The sequence below is a fragment of the Penaeus chinensis genome, chromosome 41, assembly GCF_019202785.1.
Source record: "Penaeus chinensis breed Huanghai No. 1 chromosome 41, ASM1920278v2, whole genome shotgun sequence".
NCBI classification, from domain to species: domain Eukaryota; kingdom Metazoa; phylum Arthropoda; class Malacostraca; order Decapoda; family Penaeidae; genus Penaeus; species Penaeus chinensis.
In genome coordinates this window covers 7,449,898-7,467,397 of record NC_061859.1, presented here as the reverse complement: position 1 = coordinate 7,467,397, position 17,500 = coordinate 7,449,898, and the positions used below count along the sequence as shown (strand labels likewise).

General features: G+C 37.5%; 3 protein-coding genes across 9 annotated transcripts in view; 1 reads left to right on the top strand and 2 right to left on the bottom strand.

The window, feature by feature from the left end:
* The window catches only part of LOC125047426, a 124,988-nt gene extending 122,746 nt beyond the window's left edge, over positions 1-2,242 (bottom strand). Inside the window, exon 1 of the mRNA XM_047645616.1 lies at positions 1,533-2,242. Within this exon, the coding sequence (XP_047501572.1) occupies positions 1,533-2,120 (588 nt within the window). The 5' untranslated portion in view covers positions 2,121-2,242. The remainder of the gene's footprint in view (positions 1-1,532) is intronic.
* Positions 1-7,543, top strand: part of LOC125047429 (dolichol-phosphate mannosyltransferase subunit 3-like) — a 23,676-nt gene extending 16,133 nt beyond the window's left edge. Inside the window, exons 1-3 of one of the 5 annotated variants that reach the window (XM_047645622.1) lie at positions 4,374-4,453; positions 6,809-6,889; positions 7,076-7,543. In XM_047645622.1, coding sequence (XP_047501578.1) covers positions 6,815-6,889; positions 7,076-7,282 — 282 coding nt within the window. In that variant the 5' untranslated portion in view covers positions 4,374-4,453; positions 6,809-6,814 and the 3' untranslated portion in view covers positions 7,283-7,543. Of the gene's footprint in view, positions 1-4,373; positions 4,454-4,610; positions 4,634-4,740; positions 5,155-5,477; positions 5,933-6,808; positions 6,890-7,075 lie in introns of those variants that run through there. The other 4 variants (XM_047645623.1, XM_047645625.1, XM_047645624.1 and 1 more) reach the window with 4 other exon arrangements.
* Positions 7,544-13,229: 5,686 nt separating this feature from the next.
* Positions 13,230-17,500, bottom strand: part of LOC125047525 (tRNA:m(4)X modification enzyme TRM13 homolog) — an 8,903-nt gene continuing 4,632 nt past the window's right edge. For all 3 annotated transcript variants that reach the window (XM_047645791.1, XM_047645789.1, XM_047645792.1), the window contains exons 4-10: positions 16,841-17,034; positions 16,476-16,670; positions 15,974-16,085; positions 15,598-15,722; positions 15,145-15,263; positions 14,344-14,519; positions 13,230-14,211 (exon numbers count right to left, since the gene is read on the bottom strand). In XM_047645791.1, coding sequence (XP_047501747.1) covers positions 14,031-14,211; positions 14,344-14,519; positions 15,145-15,263; positions 15,598-15,722; positions 15,974-16,085; positions 16,476-16,670; positions 16,841-17,034 — 1,102 coding nt within the window. In that variant the 3' untranslated portion in view covers positions 13,230-14,030. The remainder of the gene's footprint in view (positions 14,212-14,343; positions 14,520-15,144; positions 15,264-15,597; positions 15,723-15,973; positions 16,086-16,475; positions 16,671-16,840; positions 17,035-17,500) is intronic.

Genomic DNA, 17,500 nt, shown 5'->3' with positions numbered 1-17,500 from the left:
CACTCACGACCTTGGAGGAATGCGGTGTAGCCTGTAGTCATTCTGCCAAAACAGGCTATGGTTGGAAAACCATTTTGCGTAGCGATGGAAACGATACAAGCATTACAATTTCTCTCTCTCTCTCTCTCTCTCTCTCTCTCTCTCTCTCTCTCTCTCTCTCTCTCTCTCTCTCTCTCTCTCTCTCTCTCTCTCAGATAGACACACAGAAACGATACAAGCATTACAATTTCTCTCTCTCTCTCTCTCTCTCTCTCTCTCTCTCTCTCTCTCTCAGATAGACACACAGAAACGATACAAGCATTACATTTTCTCTCTCTCTCTCTCTCTCTCTCTCTCTCTCTCTCTCTCTCTCTCTCTCTCTCTCTCTCTCTCTCTCTCTCTCTCTCTCTCTCTCTCAGACAGACACACAGACAAGCACATTCACGCACACGCACTCACTCACACACACTCACTTCGATTACTCCTCTGTAGAGATTCCCGACATGATTTTGAAAGGGACACCTACGGAATCCAACGAACTGTGGTTAAACGACCAAGAACGACGCACGACTGCAATGAGTCACATTAAGCTCTATAGTTGCAGACAGACACCATTACCAAACTAGACTTTCATTCGTAGACCGCAACACACAAGAATGCCATGTCAACCAAACGCTAATCTCGAACCTCTTCTCAATGTACAAAAGATAACCTTTCACTCATTCACACGCCACTGCCAACATCACGAATTACAGCGTCACACTTCACTTTATACAAGACGACACGCAGACCGTATGACAATACAAACAAATACTGATGTTATCATGCTAACAAAGAAAGGTATGTATATGTAGTGCTTTTTTTTCAGAGAGAGAGAGAGAGAGAGAGAGAGAGAGAGAGAGAGAGAGAGAGAGAGAGAGAGAGAGAGAGAGAGAGAGAGAGAGAGAGAGAGAGAGAGAGAGAGAGAGAGAGAGAGTGTGTGTGTGTGGGTGAGTGAGTGAGTGAGTGAGTGAGTGAGTGAGTGAGTGAGTGAGTGAGTGAGTGAGTGAGTGAGTGAGTGAGTGAGTGAGTGAGTGAGTGAGTGAGTGAGTGAGTGAGTGAGTTTTAGTGTGAATCTGTATGTCCTAAGTATGAATCGTGCGTGTTTATGTCAGTGTGAGGGTCCAAGGGTGTGCTTGTGAACGTGTTAGGGTGGGCACACGTATAGAAAGAACCAGTGTGTGTGAGCGTGATTCAGCAACCAAAACAATCCCATGAAACTGTTGTAGGCCTATAGAGTGTAATCTACCCTACTTTACGGTCCTCTTTTCTGTTCCGCCCTTCCGTCACCTGATGGTGGAGAGGGAGGGAAAGAAGGAGGAAGGAAGAAGGGAATGAAAGAGAAGGAGGGAAGAATGGGAGGACTGGAGGAGAGGGAAGGAGGAGGAGGAGGAAATAGAATAGTGGCAGTAGCAATGTGTAAATGTTAGAAAATGAAACCCTGTGTGAGGGAAAGGGTGGAGAGGCACCCTCCCCTTTTTCTAGTGTCTCCCGAAATCAGCGACTTTACCTACCTGCTGTGTCAAAACCGGGTCGATCTTGGGCACCTCCAGCTCCTTGAAGGGCTGGGGCGCCACGCCCTCGTACTCCTTCAGGATCACCGTCTCCTCCCCGACCACGAACACATCGGGGGACTTGACCAGGAAGTCCCTGAACTCCTTCACGTGTTGCCCAGAGACGTGACGGACCTCTGGCGATGCCTGGGACCTGTGGCCAAGCAGGGACTTAATGGGAACCTCCGTCCCTGCCCCATACTGTCGCAATTTGCCCACGAAATAATCCACAGCCTCCTTGACGTAGTCCCTTTTGCCCAGAAGCTTCCCCGTCGGGTCGTGCGGGTTGGAGATCCCGTTGCTGTAGTTGGTGACCGACACATAGTCCTCCTCGAGCGTGAACAGGGACGGATACTGCTGCAGGAACTTTCTGAGGCCGGACTGCGACCCGCCTGCGATCTGACGCATTTCCTTGGTGAAGCCTTTCGTCCCGAACTGACAGCTGAGGTCATGCAGCGTCCGCGGCTGACCCTTGTCCATGAGCCGGTCAAGGAAGAATAAGAGCGTAAGGTTCTTGACATGGTCGTAATCTTTAGAGTCCATACTCATTGAAACTAATTTAGTTTTCCAACGATATCCTCTAAAAACTGAATTAGGTTGGATGCTCTCCCCACGAGCAACGACATACGTCCCTCCCCTCCTCACTCCACAACTACACTGAGGTGCAGCAGCGTCAGCCAACACACCTTAGGATCCACTAGAATGCGGGAGAGTTGCCTATTTTCCATTAATTCTCTTAGTTTCTACTTATTTGTTCGGGATCAGTTTTCAATAATGGTAAGAATTTTTCTTTATCGTAAATTATTTTATCATTTTTTACTCTTATTTTAAATATTCATTGCATTTTTTTCCACCTGAATTGGGAAACGTTCTTTGGTCACACAACAATTTCAGTAATGCATTTAGGGTTTACCGATAGTAAAGGTATAATGATGACCATCAGTTTTAGGATTCCGTGCCTGCAAGTACATTTATTTTATTTTTGTGATATTAATATCTGCATACAATTATCGTAAGTTTCTCTATTTCAAAATGCCGGGTCAAAATCATTAAATTTCAGCAGCGAAATGTGTTGTTATGTTCCTAAGCGTTTCCTGTAATTGCATTTTAATTACTATTTTTTTTCACATTCATATTTTTTTCTACAAGAGGTTATATGTATAACATCAATAAAGCATTTTTCTAGCCTTTACAGTAGAAGACAAAGCGTAAATCAAAAGAGAGAGAAAAAAAAATAGACGATGCATATATTGTTATATAATCACAATTTAAAAAACAAATTTAGAAAGTCAGTTATTTGTCACTTTACTTTATGAAAAAATAAATTGAACTAATACCAATCTGTAAACCAAAATCTTATAATGAATGGAATACACGAATTGGCAACACCAAGAACTTGTTGATACACACTAACTTAAGGAAAAATATTATCATACACATGTGTATATAACTACAGCACGTGTATATGTGTCATTCCTCAAGACAAACATAATATTGCGATGCTTGATATAAAATATATATGTCTGTGCTAGCGATAGGCCGATGTTAAGTAGTTTGAGAGGAGAGGAGAGGAGAGGAGAGATATATACATACATCATGTGTGTGTGTGTGTGTGTGTGTGTGTGTGTGTGTGTGTGTGTGTGTGTGTGTGTGTGTGTGTGTGTGTGTGTGTGTGTGTGTGTGTGTGTGTGTGTGTGTGTGTGTGTGTGTGTGTACATGTATATATATACTTATATGTGTACGTGTTTATATACATATATATGTACATGAATATATACATATATACATATATGTGTACGTGTTTATATACATATATATGTACATGTATATATACATATATGTATATATTATGTATATGTATTATGTATATGTATACATATATACATATGTATACGCGCACGTGCGCACACACACACACACACACACACACACACACACACACACACACACACACACACACACACACACACACACACACACACACACACACACACACACACACACACACACACACACACACACACACACACACACACACACACACACACACACACACACACACACGCACGCACGCACCTGTATGTTCGTGTTCTGATTTTGTCCATCAATATGCGTAAAAATTTACTAATTTACATTGATATTGTCAAGTGAAAATGTTCAAAGGAAAAACGTCTGTACGCGATCATCAGCGGTTGCTGAAATATGTAATTACATTTTGCATGAATTTAATTTTAATTTTTTTTTTTTTTTTTTTTGAACCGTGGTGTTTATTGATCCATGATCTTTCTTTAGACTTCAGATAAAATATAAATTAGTAAAATATTGAAGAGAAACAGTTGAAATAAAATACACATCATCTTCAACTTGGCTAAATAAAGATGTTATTTAAAAGCAATTGGAATCGCGCAATACTACAGAAGGATTTGGAAAATCGCGCTTATATGAAATCACATTTCATTAAAAATAAGACGCAAGAAGAGTATTTCATGGCAGTTCATACGTAACGTCAAGCATCTCTAATTATTGCCATTGTAAGAGTATGTTTAGTTATTATTTTTTCAATACATAGATGGCGTCCTTGTCAGCTATGTTAAGACGTAAAGCATAGATAATAACTTGATAAAACAAGTATCCCATGCATTTTTTCTATCAGACACACGTGGTTGGCTTAAACTAATACCATACCTCGAATATATTACCAGTTTAAAGAGGTTCTTTAATTGATGAGTAACTACGAAATAACCACCGATAGATGACTCTCTATTAATCTTAAATGAGTACCTGGCAAGTCGACACCAGGCAAAAACGTCCGAAGTGTCTCATCCTCCCACCTGTCAGTGCGTTTGTGTGATTCTTCCTTCCACGTCACGAATTTGTGTATTGTAAGCCGCTATTTTGTTATAACCTTTATGTTTATTGTTTTTTAAAGGGGTTTGAAGGCTTTTATTTATTACGAGTTATGTTTTACGTAACTTTGGTCTTGTGTAAATGACCAGTTGATGCTGGGTGGATTTAACGGGTGTAGGCGTGAAAACATATGATTGTGATCCTACCTGGTCCAGGTTAATTAGAATTCACCTATTATTATCTACTTGTGTTTGTTGTCACCGCCAGCTGATAATTTGTTCAGGATATGTAGGTTTGATAATAACAGAACACAGGGAATGGCTTTCAAAGTAACATTTTTATTCTCGTGATTAACTGTTCAATCGGACCCCCCTTGAACCTTGCTGTGATCAGTATTAAAAAGATTATCCAGTAGTTCAGCCTGATCGTGGTGCAGTGCCAAACAGTTTGTATTCACCTTGCTTCGTCACTCCGCGCTCTGGCAAAAGCCAACATAAACCCAGTACGTGTCTACCTAACTTGGGACAACTTAGGGACACTGTCATCAGCAGAGGAAGGAACTGCACTCATTTTTCGGTACAAGAAGTAATCTGTAGAAAGAGCCGAAAGAGCTGCTCTCAGCAAGTCTAATCAGTGCTCCCAAATATCAGCTCTAGCTTTCCGTGCTTAATGGGGTGAAGACCGTATTTCCTGGTGCCCCGTCAACCCTCTCCTCGGGCAGTAACGCCCAGTCGTGGTAATAGAGTATGGAATAAATTTTATGACAGAGTCTATGGTGCTTTAGTGAGTGCATCCATACTGTAAAGAATTATCCAATATAGCCGGACTGTCCCCCAGCACCACATCACAAAATTTGTTTTATAATATAGGTTGCCATGACTTGGTATACCTTTTGGAGACTTCCCAAGAGGAGGGTTGAATTACTTCTGAAATACAGAAAATAGAATGTGACAAATGCTTTACCTTACCCCTCAGTGATTTACCGACACAGTAATCCTGCGTAAACTGATTTTTGAATGTAGGTCATTAGATATAGTTAATTAATATAATTCATGAAAAGGTGCTGTACTGGCAATGTATTTCTCTAATTCTATTGCAGTTTAATGCAATTACAAAGAAAGTGATGTCCATTTTCAGGATCACGACATGTGAGAAATCAGGGTTTCTGAAGAGCGGAATAGTGCAAATCATATCTAACACATTTGATGACAACGGGTTTTCCCCATGCCATGCCAAGCTGTGCCAGGCATTATAAGTAGTCAGCTACTCTGGCAAAAAATTGGAAGTGTGAGAAACAAACTTTTTGCTCCCTACACTTTAAGCTGCAGCATACACACGTCTTAGGAAAGATAAAATATAAGACTTCTTTTAAGTAGGGTATCCCTTTAATGACCACAGTCATGGTCAAATAAGAAAACAGAATTGACTGTGTGGCATGGATACTTGCCACCCAGCCTTTGGGCCTGGTTCACCATGACAGGGTTAGATGTCACCTTGAGGGAATGGATTAAAGTGTAAGCTGTATTTTTATTTTTATTTCTCATTTTATTTATGATTTTTGTTTATTATTATTATTTTTTAAAATATTACTATAAATATAATTATAATTATTATTATTATTATTATCATCATTATCATTATCATTATTATTATCATTATCATTATCATTATCATTATTGTTATCATCATTATTATTATTATTATTATTATTATTATTATTATTATTATTATTATTATTATTATTATTGTTATTGTTATTGTTATATACATATATATATATATATATATATATATATATATATATATATATATATATATATATTTACAGTTTACTTTCCTGTTTGTTGTATTGTGCACACAGCAGTGGTAGTACCCTCTATGCCTAACTGGGCTATAGTGAAATGATCATCAGACATCCATATTTAACAGTAAACCTCCTAGGTGCACCGCCACTAATGACCTTAGATGTTGGCGTGGCAGATAATTTTAAATAATCAATCCTGGGTGCATTTTCATTTCATTTTATATGCTGTACCACAACCAATATGCAGATCTTTTTTACTACAACAATTGTTTTAGTAATATTTATGTGTATTTACCTTCTTTTGTATTAGGAGTGTTTTTTTTTTCCACTTTCAATCCACTAATGTTGCTGAAACGAGGACAGAGTGAGGACAGATAAATGGTATATTTTGATGATGCACAGATTGCTGCACATCCACACAAAACTGTACATTACACACACACACACACACACACACACACACACACACACACACACACACACACACACACACACACACACACACACACACACACACACACACACACACACATAATTACAAATAATCTGAAATATGTATGTGATGTCTTTTATTGCTTTTTAACAGATAATAATGACCAAACTGGTTGAGTGGTTGATGGGAGCTGTCCTTGTCCTGGGACCCTGGACAGCTGTAGTGACCAGCACGGTTAGTATCTTTGTGAATATCATCTTCAGTTTTCCCTTAAATATGTCAATACTTGCTATAATATCCATGTATTATTGATTCTGTAGACATAATGATATATTATATATGAGCAGTGTTTGATTGGAGTAGTTTTACTTATCACATTCAGAATTCATTACCTTGACATAATATTCTTTTTTTTCACAGGTCAAGAATGAGTTTACTGATCAGTACTTCATATATATCCTTCTCCTTCCTCTTATATTGGTTGCCATGTTTGGTTTGGTATCGGTGGCAATAATTGCACATAGAGTCTACAATTTCAACGACTGCAATGAAGCTGCAGAGGAGCTTACAAGACAGATAAAGGAAGCCAAGGAAGATTTAAGGAAGAAGGGACTAAAAATGGACTAACACAAAATGGGAATTCTAGCTTGTTTTAATTGTACCTTTGTGGTTGTGGTAGGAGAGCCATGTTAAAAAAAAATTTCCAGACGGATGTGTTAGAATAGTGCTTGATTTTCTTCTTTGTATTTCGTGTTCTGTGAATTCTTAGTGTCTAACAAATAATCTGGTTTCAGAATATTTTTGTAAGATCAAGAAATTTGTAAGAGAACTTACTTGTTATTTATTATATTCATTTTATAATAAAATATAAATTGTAAAGAAAAATTTTCTCTCCCAGTTTGAATAACCTTTTAGTAAACTTTATACAGACAAGATTATGATTGCTTTTTGAGGAGAGTTACATCTCAAAATTGGCCTAAAATAACCTTTTAGCCTAGTTTCTTAAACATTTACATTCAGCAGATCCTTAGAAAAAAAAAAAAATATAAGTAAAGACGTGCAACATGAACCCCATATATACATGCCAAATATATGCGAAGCATTTCTGAACACCACTGATTTTGAATGTTCACCTGTTACTGAATAAAACTTTCCTAATTAGCAATACTACTCCAGTAACAATATTGCCTTTGTTTTAAAATTAACATCCAGTACATGCTAATAATAATAATAGTTATTATAATTTTTATGATTATAATAACTGCTATAATCATAACTAGTTTTCAAAACATTGTAGCCTGTACAGAAAGCAAAATTATTAATTACAGAATGCTTCCACAAGTTAGGCCTGTAAATATGCAGTTTTAAGATCATTTCATCACCCTCCCCACCCCAAATCCCTTGCTCACGGTTGTCGTGGGGGGGGCTTGGGAGATGGAGACTGGGGCCCAATGTAGGGGATCACCCCTACCTTGGACCTCAGCCCTTGCCTCAATTACTTTTTGCATGGTCTTTTCTTCTCCCACTTTCCTTTCCATCTCTTCTTCATCATGCCCTTCTTCTGTCCACTTCCTAAGATGTGAGAGCATGCTGAAAGGATGAAAGGCTGACTTTGTGTCAGTCATGAACAACCTCTGGGAGCCATGGGCACAGTATTCTCTTAGTTAAATGTCTAGCCCATACCCCTCATGGGAACCCTGAAGGGTAATCCGTTTCCTCTCCATTTATTTCAGGCTCAACATGGCCAATAATGAGGATTTTTACCATTATTTGGGGCATTAAGGCTTGCCCCTTCATCAACTATCCCATCTAAATTTGATTTCATTGGTTTTCTAACTCCTGCCTCTCCTTTGACCATGGCTTCCTCCTGCTCTTGTCTTTCTGCTGCTTCTACCTCTACAAACCTTTTGAGTACCCTTTTTGGCCCAGCCAAGTGGGATCAATTCTTTGTGATTTCTCCTACAGCCCAGTATTCTGATAGTACCCTTCTCTTCCAAAAATGGGTCGGCAAAGTTTCCTTTCACAGCCATTTTGATCGTTCATGCCTTGTCACAATTACATCTGAGTCCCAAGCTCGTGTACTATCTACTCTGAGTACCCTCACTGGCAAACCTATTCCTGCCCAACCCCAATCCTCCCTTAATACTTGTACCAGAACTGTTTCCATCTTTCCAACTGATTGTCCTATCTATGACGAGGACTGGTTAGACTGTGAAAATGACTTGCTCGCAAGCCTCATTGACTATGATACAGTGGCAGTCCAGTGCTATACTATTCCTCTCAGAAGCCAACGTAAATCCTACACCAATATTACCAAGATTAGCTTCCAACATGACCTCCCCCATGAAGTTTATATTGGTAGAGTGTCCTGCCCTGTCCAACCAAATTGACCATTTCCCTGTCAATGTCTAAAATACTGGCATTTTGGCCACCCAGCCAAACACTATTGCTCCATAGCTCCCTGCCATCTATGTGCCCAACCTGGTCATGACCATTCAAATTGCTTTTCTCAGTCACACATGTGCCAATTATGGTGGCTCCCATAATGTATTTTATTGGAGCTGCCCTGCCTGCCTACAAGCTTGAATCTGAGGTAGCGGTTCTCAGATTCAAACTAGGCCTTACTCTATGTGAGGCCAGACAAGAAGCATGCTGATGAGGTTTTTCTCTTTCTACCTATTCCAAACCTGTACTTCATTCACTCTGCTCTCCTCCCATCTTCTCAAGGAGTCTCAGCATCTCCCCCAGTATCTCTTCCCTCTACCCCAGTCAAATTCCTTTTCCAGCCCAAATCCAGATACTCCAGTCTCTACCACTTCCCCACTGCTTAGCCCTCCCCCTACTCCTTCTAACTCTCCCAGTCACACCAGACAATCTAAACATTCCACTCCATCTTCTCCTACCTCATCTTCTTCACCCACCCCTCCCTCTGTTCCTTGTAAATGAAAACCTTTGTTTCTCAGACCTCCCCATCCAACTCCCCTCCAGAGACTTTTAAAGACATCCAAAAGTTCATAAACATTCCCAAGAAAATGATCCACTCCCTCATCCACCCTCTAATCCCTCTATTTGCTCAAAGTATCTGCAGATATCCATCCTCCTCCTCCTCCTCCCTAAGTTCCCCTACCCTTCTGCTTCCCACTCACCCAAAAAATACCCCATCCTCTCTATGTGCATCACCATTCCCTCTTCCCTCCCCATTATCTTTACCACTTTGATGGTCCCCTGCCTCCCTTAAGTCATAACAATGTCCTTCTGTGGATCCCTCCCCTCCTGACATTCTTTCTGATACTTCACCACCTTGCCCCGATTCCTTGTTTCATTCTCTGAATTCTTCTCCTACTTCCGCAACTATCTAAGCTCTTTTGCAGTTTTCTACATACTTTTACAAATTGCCATTGTCTTCCATTTGCTCCCCCTCTAACCCTTTCCTCTAATTATTCTATCCTACAGTATTCTACAACCTTTGACATCTAACATATCTTATCCTGATTGTTAACTCATTTCCACATTTTTCACCACAATACTTTACTGTAGTGCTATATGACCTTTGATGTCTAGCACATTTAGTTCTGCTATTAACCATTGTCCCATTGCTGCCAGGGAAAATGAATAAAAAGTGGGGAAAATGCTATGCTAGTTTTTTGTATTTTTGTGAAATGTCTCTGTACATAGATGGCTCTGCTAGTGCTTAGCCACAAAGGAGTCAATTAGTATATCTTGTGACCTTACCTGATTTCACCTTTCCTTGAATTGGCAGGAAAAACATAATTTTTACTAGCACTATGAATATCAATGGTGTGGTTTTTATTATAAACATTATAATCACTATAATGTTATAAACATTAGTAACAGCAAAATAAAATAACATAAAACATTTTTGTAAATCAATGCAAAGGGTGAATAGGCGAGACAGGCAGTACTCGTAACTGGCTTATTGGTGACTTAGTACAAGTGTAGCCATCTATGTGTAAAAACAATTAAACAAGTAAACTCACAGTGGGCACAGCATGGATGTACGTGCCATGCTCGACGGTAATGGGTTAACACCCCCCTCAATCCCTTGCTCGTTGTTGCTGCGTGGGGGCTTAGGAGGCGGAGACTGAGACCTAATGTAGGGATCACCCCCTGCCTTGGACCTCAGCCCTCACCTCAATTAATATTGCAAAGGCTTTTCTTCTCCCTCTTTCCTTTTCCTTCTCTTCTTTTTCCCTTTTTCCTGTGCAGTTATCCAATTTATTAACTCATATTTACCCTTTTGCCCACAATACTTTACCATAATGCTGTGTAACCTTTGATGCCTGGTACATTTGTTTTTTTGACCACTGACCATTCTGGAAATCCTCAAACATTGCCTTCCTGAACCAAAAAACATTACCTGGGGAATTTGCCCCCAAATCCCACCCTATCACTATGTTTTGTATATGCCGCTAATGACCTTAGATGTTGATGTAATAGAACATTTTCTATAAATAATAAAATTCATCAGCATTACCAACCAACATTACCAAGGGATATAGTGGCTTTGACCTCACTTTCCCTCACACACTTCACCTGCAGCTTATCTTGGGGAAGATACCACCACTGTCTTTGGTAGGAAGTTTGTCATCACGGAAAATTAGATAGAAATGCTGTTTTCTCCATTCTCTTGTCCTCAGGCCTCATGTGAAGGAATAAAAATCTTTGGGATCACTTTTCTCAGTCGTTTTCAAGCTAAAAATCAAAATAGCTGTTGTTTTTCAGTCAAATTCCTTGAAAGAGGTCTGATTGGAAAGAGTGAACAGTCTGCTACAATTTCTATTTTAAAAATAGTAAAAACTAAATAAACACTAATGTATTAACACTGAAAGTAAGAAAATACAAGAAAAAATGAAGGAAAACTGAAAATTTTATAAAAATAATAAAAAGCCAAATTTAAGACATGTTGATAATAGAATGTAAAATTCACTGTAAAAAACAGTATAAGGATTAGTTATTAATTAAGTTTGACGATAATCTTCGATTTTATTTCAAATTGAAGAAATGAGAAAAAAAAAAAATTATTTATAGATCCTACAATTTTCCATCAAATTGCTCATCAAATTGCTATGCAGTGTACATGAAAGAATGCATACCGCATAGAGGTTTAACAATATATAAAAAAATAAAATTAAAAAAATACATGCTTGTAATGAACAAAGTTGATATTAAGGTGAGGCTTGGGGGGTAAAGTTCCCAGGTATGGAAGTGCTATATAACATCAAACGTCATATAGCACTACAGTAAATTAGAGTAGTGTAAAGGGGTAGGAATGAGTTAATGATTAGGGTAAAGTTATATGTTGAACAGTACAAGAGGGTGGTATGGTAGTGAAACGGGTAGAGAGGGAGAGCTGATGGGGCATAGTATAAGGTAAATGTTGTCGAAGGGGAAAAAAGGCAAAAATGAGTTTAATGATTACAATGAATTGACAAAACAAGGGGATGAAGAAAAGGAAAAGGAAAGGTGGAGAAGAAAAGACTATACAAAATTAGTTGAGGCAAGGGCTGAGGACCAAGGTAAGGGTAATCCCTCACATTGGGCCTCAGTCCCGGTCTCCTGAGCCCCCCACGACAACAATGAGCATGGTAGTGGGTGGGCTGGTAACAATAAATATTAGTGGAAGTGTAAATTTTACAAAATACCTCCTGAGAACATTGGTTTTCAGCACAGTGACAATCAGGAATAAAGCATTTTTAGATTCATACTCTATTAGTGTAAGGCTAAATCTGGAAGAACTCATCACGGGTGCCATAAAATGTCAAAATAAAAAAAGATATATTCCAAATCTAATCTCATATTGCAATAAAGTATATAATATGAAAAGGGATCACACACTCTCACTCTCACTCTCACTCACACTCACACTCACACTCACACTCACACTCACACTCACACTCACACTCACACTCACACTCACACTCACACTCACACTCACACTCACACTCACACTCACACTCACACTCTCACTCTCACTCTCACTCTCACTCTCACTCTCACTCTCACTCTCACTCTCACTCTCACTCTCACTCTCACTCTCACTCTCACTCTCACTCTCACTCTCACTCTCACTCTCACTCACACTCACACTCACACTCACACTCACACTCACACTCACACTCACACTCTCACTCTCAATCTCACTCACTCACACTCACACTCACACTCTCACACATACTCACACACACTCTCACACTCTCACACTCTCTCACTCTCTCACTCTCTCACACACACAGACACAGACACAGACACACACACACACACACACACACACACACACACACACACACACACACACACACACACACACACACACACACACACACACACACACACACACCTATGAGAATTGGACATTTCATGTCCTCCTTTCTCTAGGGGAAGCCTTGGGAAACAAATGAAAAATTAGGACTTCCTTTCCTGCCACTGGAAATACACTCCAATTGTGAATAAGAAAAGCCAAAACTTTGTAAAATATATCCACAACATATGGGTAATGACAATTAATACTAGAGTGAGACAGAGTGAATCATGGGGGATTTAAGTGAATTATCTGTTACAAAAGGGAGTTAGATCTTTTTATTGCATATTTGTTTGTAAATATAGAAAATTACAGGATTTTTTTTTATCATTAAGAATAAAAATCTATTCTTACAACTCAATAAACAGACTTTCATACTCTGGGCCTCTGTGCAACTTACTAAAGTTTCAATACTATATTTGAATCTACAGTAACAGTAATTATGAAAAAATTAAATAAATACATAAAACAGAAGATCTTGATGTATAACTGTAAAGAACCCTTATTCTGCTTTTACTGATATCTATTTTAAGATATGCTTTAACATGGTTAACAAGGTCACACCAAAGACCAGTAATGAAAAATCAGCAAATTTTCAATGTGCTACAGGGCATTATTTTATAACATCAGTAAAAAAAAAAAAAAAAAAAAAAAAAAAAACTACTTGAAAATGATCTGCAAAAGATTACTAGGAAAATAGATAGTTCATATTTTTTTTTTTTTTTAAATCTGGTAATTCATGAGGCGGATGAATCAACAGCCAATAACATTTTTGACTTACGATGACATAATACATAAAGCCACTATAACATGAAAAAAAAATAATAAAACAAATTCCTGACAATATCTGTATTCACATTTTATAAACTCTCAATAAAGATCTAAGCTAGGCTTTTATTCATTAAAAGTAAAAAATTACATAGATATGTCAAATTAAAGTGCATTAAATAACAAAAATAATAAAAAAGGCATTAAAGCATTAGTTAACATACCTCAACATTTAAAAAACAAGCATAGTGTACAATGAATCCCTTGCAATAACTTTCTATTAAAACTTTAAGCTTCTGCTATCAGAGCAATGTTTTCTAAAGTCATGTCTTTTGTAACATATTGGACTAATCGGCTCCTAAATCCACAGTTTTGTAAGAATTTGACACGACCATAATCAAGTATCTGTTTAGCTTTCCTCCCAACTTCCTCTCTATATTGGGCTGATAGGCTCAGTCTGGTGTAGCGGCTGAAACAGAAGGGAATAAACTTCAATTTACCAATTTTGTGTTACAATTTCAAAAATTTATTTACAGAATTATTTAACATATGAATAAAAAACTACCATTATAAAATTATTACACTTTTCCTTAATACTTACTTCTCCACTGTTTGTTTGTCTTTGGGGTTGCCTTCCTTATCAGCAATGGACAAACCATTTTCTTCCTCACCAGTGACTTGCTTTTCTTCCCTACTTTCAACATCGCGTGAGTTACAGGTTGCCCAACTTGTGAGGGATGTTAAGGTGTAGAACTCTTCAGGGTTGAAGCCACATTCCTGTCAAGAATACATTTTAAGGAAATTATATGTAAGTATACATGTATCTTCTTTTTTTTCTGCATTATTAAGTGATATGACATAGGAGTCAATGTAAGATTTCAGCAAATTCTTTAATTTCAAAGGTATCTGCATATGACAAAAGTAACAACTAAAAGGATACCTACATCTACACATAGGGTAACCTAAAGAGAACCCATTGGGCTTGGATAAGACATACGTGCCATGTCTACTGTAATTTCAATTAATTAATTATGTTAACACAGATGGCTCCACAAGTGCTTAGTCATCAAGGAGACAATCCTTAGTCTTATCTATCTCAACTGTTTACCGTTGTCCTTGATTTTCTGATATATTCTTTTTTTTTTAACTATTCTAATAACATAATAATTATAATCTCAATAATGACAATAACAATGGCGCTATAATTCACATTGGAAAAAGAAAAAAAAAAAAAAAAAAATCCTGAATATTCAAGGGGGAAATTAGGTGAGTTCATGCAGAGCCTACTAATTGATCCCATCTGTGCACAACAAAACACACAAAAAACTACTGTGGATAGAATTCATGTCCAATGGGCTAAGAGCAAAGTCTCTAAATGTATTTTTAATAACCAATAATTTACCTGGAAGAAGTTAATGCCTACATATGATGTCCAGGTACAGCGGTGATGGCAACACAGAGCAAAAGCCAAACCAGAAACAGCAGGGTCACTCAATTTTGACAGACAGTATAATGTCAGGTCTGCAATATATAATATTACAGTTAATATCTGAGTTTGCATTCTTATTTACCTCTTCCCACTTCATCTACGGACTTGTATAAAAAACATGATTTATATATACACAATTATATGAGAAATTTGTAATTTTTCATCCTATGGAAAATCAGACTGACTGGGTAAAAGTAGAGTAACAGGATATGGTAAATTTAATTGGCACACTTTGATGCTCTTCATGCTTAATTCTTAAAAAGGCAATTTGATAACAAGATTACAAATATAGTCATAAAGATGACATGAGTAAAAATTTCATATTTCAATGTAACCAGTTCTTTATCTCTCACACATTTAACTCACCAGTTGCACCTCCACACAAGTGCTTGCCAACACCAACAATGTGACTGCAGGATTCTATTCCTTCGATGTTACTAAGATCAAGATGTTGTATGTCAACCCTGATCCGACACAGTGATAATTCCTCTCTGCAAATGTCAAAATTAGTTCACAATTGGTCTGATGGCAAAAAAACAAAATATATAAATATATTCTGTGCAAAAATGCCCAATAAGGTTATTGTTTAGGATGGCTGTGTCCAACCTGAAGAATTAAACATGTAAGTTTGAGTAATATATAATATGAATACTATCATACTCTACCACAGGAAATTTTGTGATCAGTCACTTACAGAAAAAAATCATACAGAATAAGCAAAACATCTAATCCTTTAACCTACCTGTACTTCAGTTTAGCATCAAATTTGTATCTCTGACTCCCTCTGTCCACGAGCACAAACATGGCCTTTTTGGTGTCAGTTACAGTTTCAGTCAACCAGTGTGTAAGTTGCCCTGCAATATCCCAAATTTATATTACAGTTACAAGGGACATTGAGAATGCAGTGTGAAATACTTTATATATATATATATATATATATATATATATATATATATATGTGTGTGTTTATATTCATATCTAAAAGCTTAATTCCATTAACATTACTGTGTAAAAATGGGGTGGAAAAAACAAAGAAGAAAATTTAAATGGTTCTGCAATGAAATTCACTGACCTTCATGGCAAATATCAGTTACTGTGAAATCATACAAATATTATGATCTTATAGATTATGGAAATTTTTATTAGTTTCCTTAGCCAGAGAATGGCTAAATTTTTTTTTACCATATCATTCTGGCAAAATATATCAAGACATCATTAAGCAATAATCTCCACTGACACCCTACCTCTACCAGCACCAAATTCAACATAACAAGTGGGCTTGGACTTTGTATCCAGCAGACCACACTGCTCCAGGTGTCCAAGCAATGATGAGTTCTGGCCTAAGTGTCTGATCACACTCAAACCATACCCTGGTGTCTTCATCTCCTCATCCAGTGCACTATGGTTTAATACTGATTCTTCTATTGTTCCAACATGATCTTATATGGAACAGGATGATAAATGTTAGTTAACTTTGAAGGAAAAATATAGTTCTGTCGATTAGATATATAACTTAAAAAACATTATATTATACAGATCCTGGAATTATAAATATCTATTACTATTTTCTTTCATTACTACTAGCAGATTTAAATATAAAACAAAATACCTTGATGAACTTTTTCCACCTTAGCTATGAAAGCCAGTAATTCTTGATCTGAGAGGGCTGATAATGGAGTTTTCGTCGGCTCTTCCTCCACGCCAGCTCTTTGGTTTATGTTGCGCTTCATGTACGGAAGGTCTGTCATCTCTCTTGCATTGCATTTTAGTATATGATGGTCTACATTGTCTTCAAAGCAAGAGCTGGAATATTTTAACTTAGATAATCTGACTACAACTTGAAGCAATAAATCATAATGCACAATGTAATATTATCAATTATTTCATTGGTCTTAAAGTAGAAAGCAAGTATGTGATTATATCTAATGAATCTGTTTAGTGTCTAGAGATATACTGTAGAAGCTCTACAATAAGCTATGCATCCCCTTGATATCCAATGCTTATCTTGATTTGTCAGCTGTCTGTTATTGCAAATGGAGTTTTGCAAATGTAAGGTATAGGTAAGTATTTATTGAGTTATTCTACCTTAAACAAATCAGGTGTTAGGTTCTGGTCCACTTTGTGCATGTCAGCTTCACATGAAATAGGCACACATATCAGGACTGTACATAGGGTGCGGGGGGATTAAGTGGGGAAAAAAGTATCTATACATATGAAATGCAAAAATGGATAAAATACATTATGCAAAAATGTACAAATTCACAAGCAA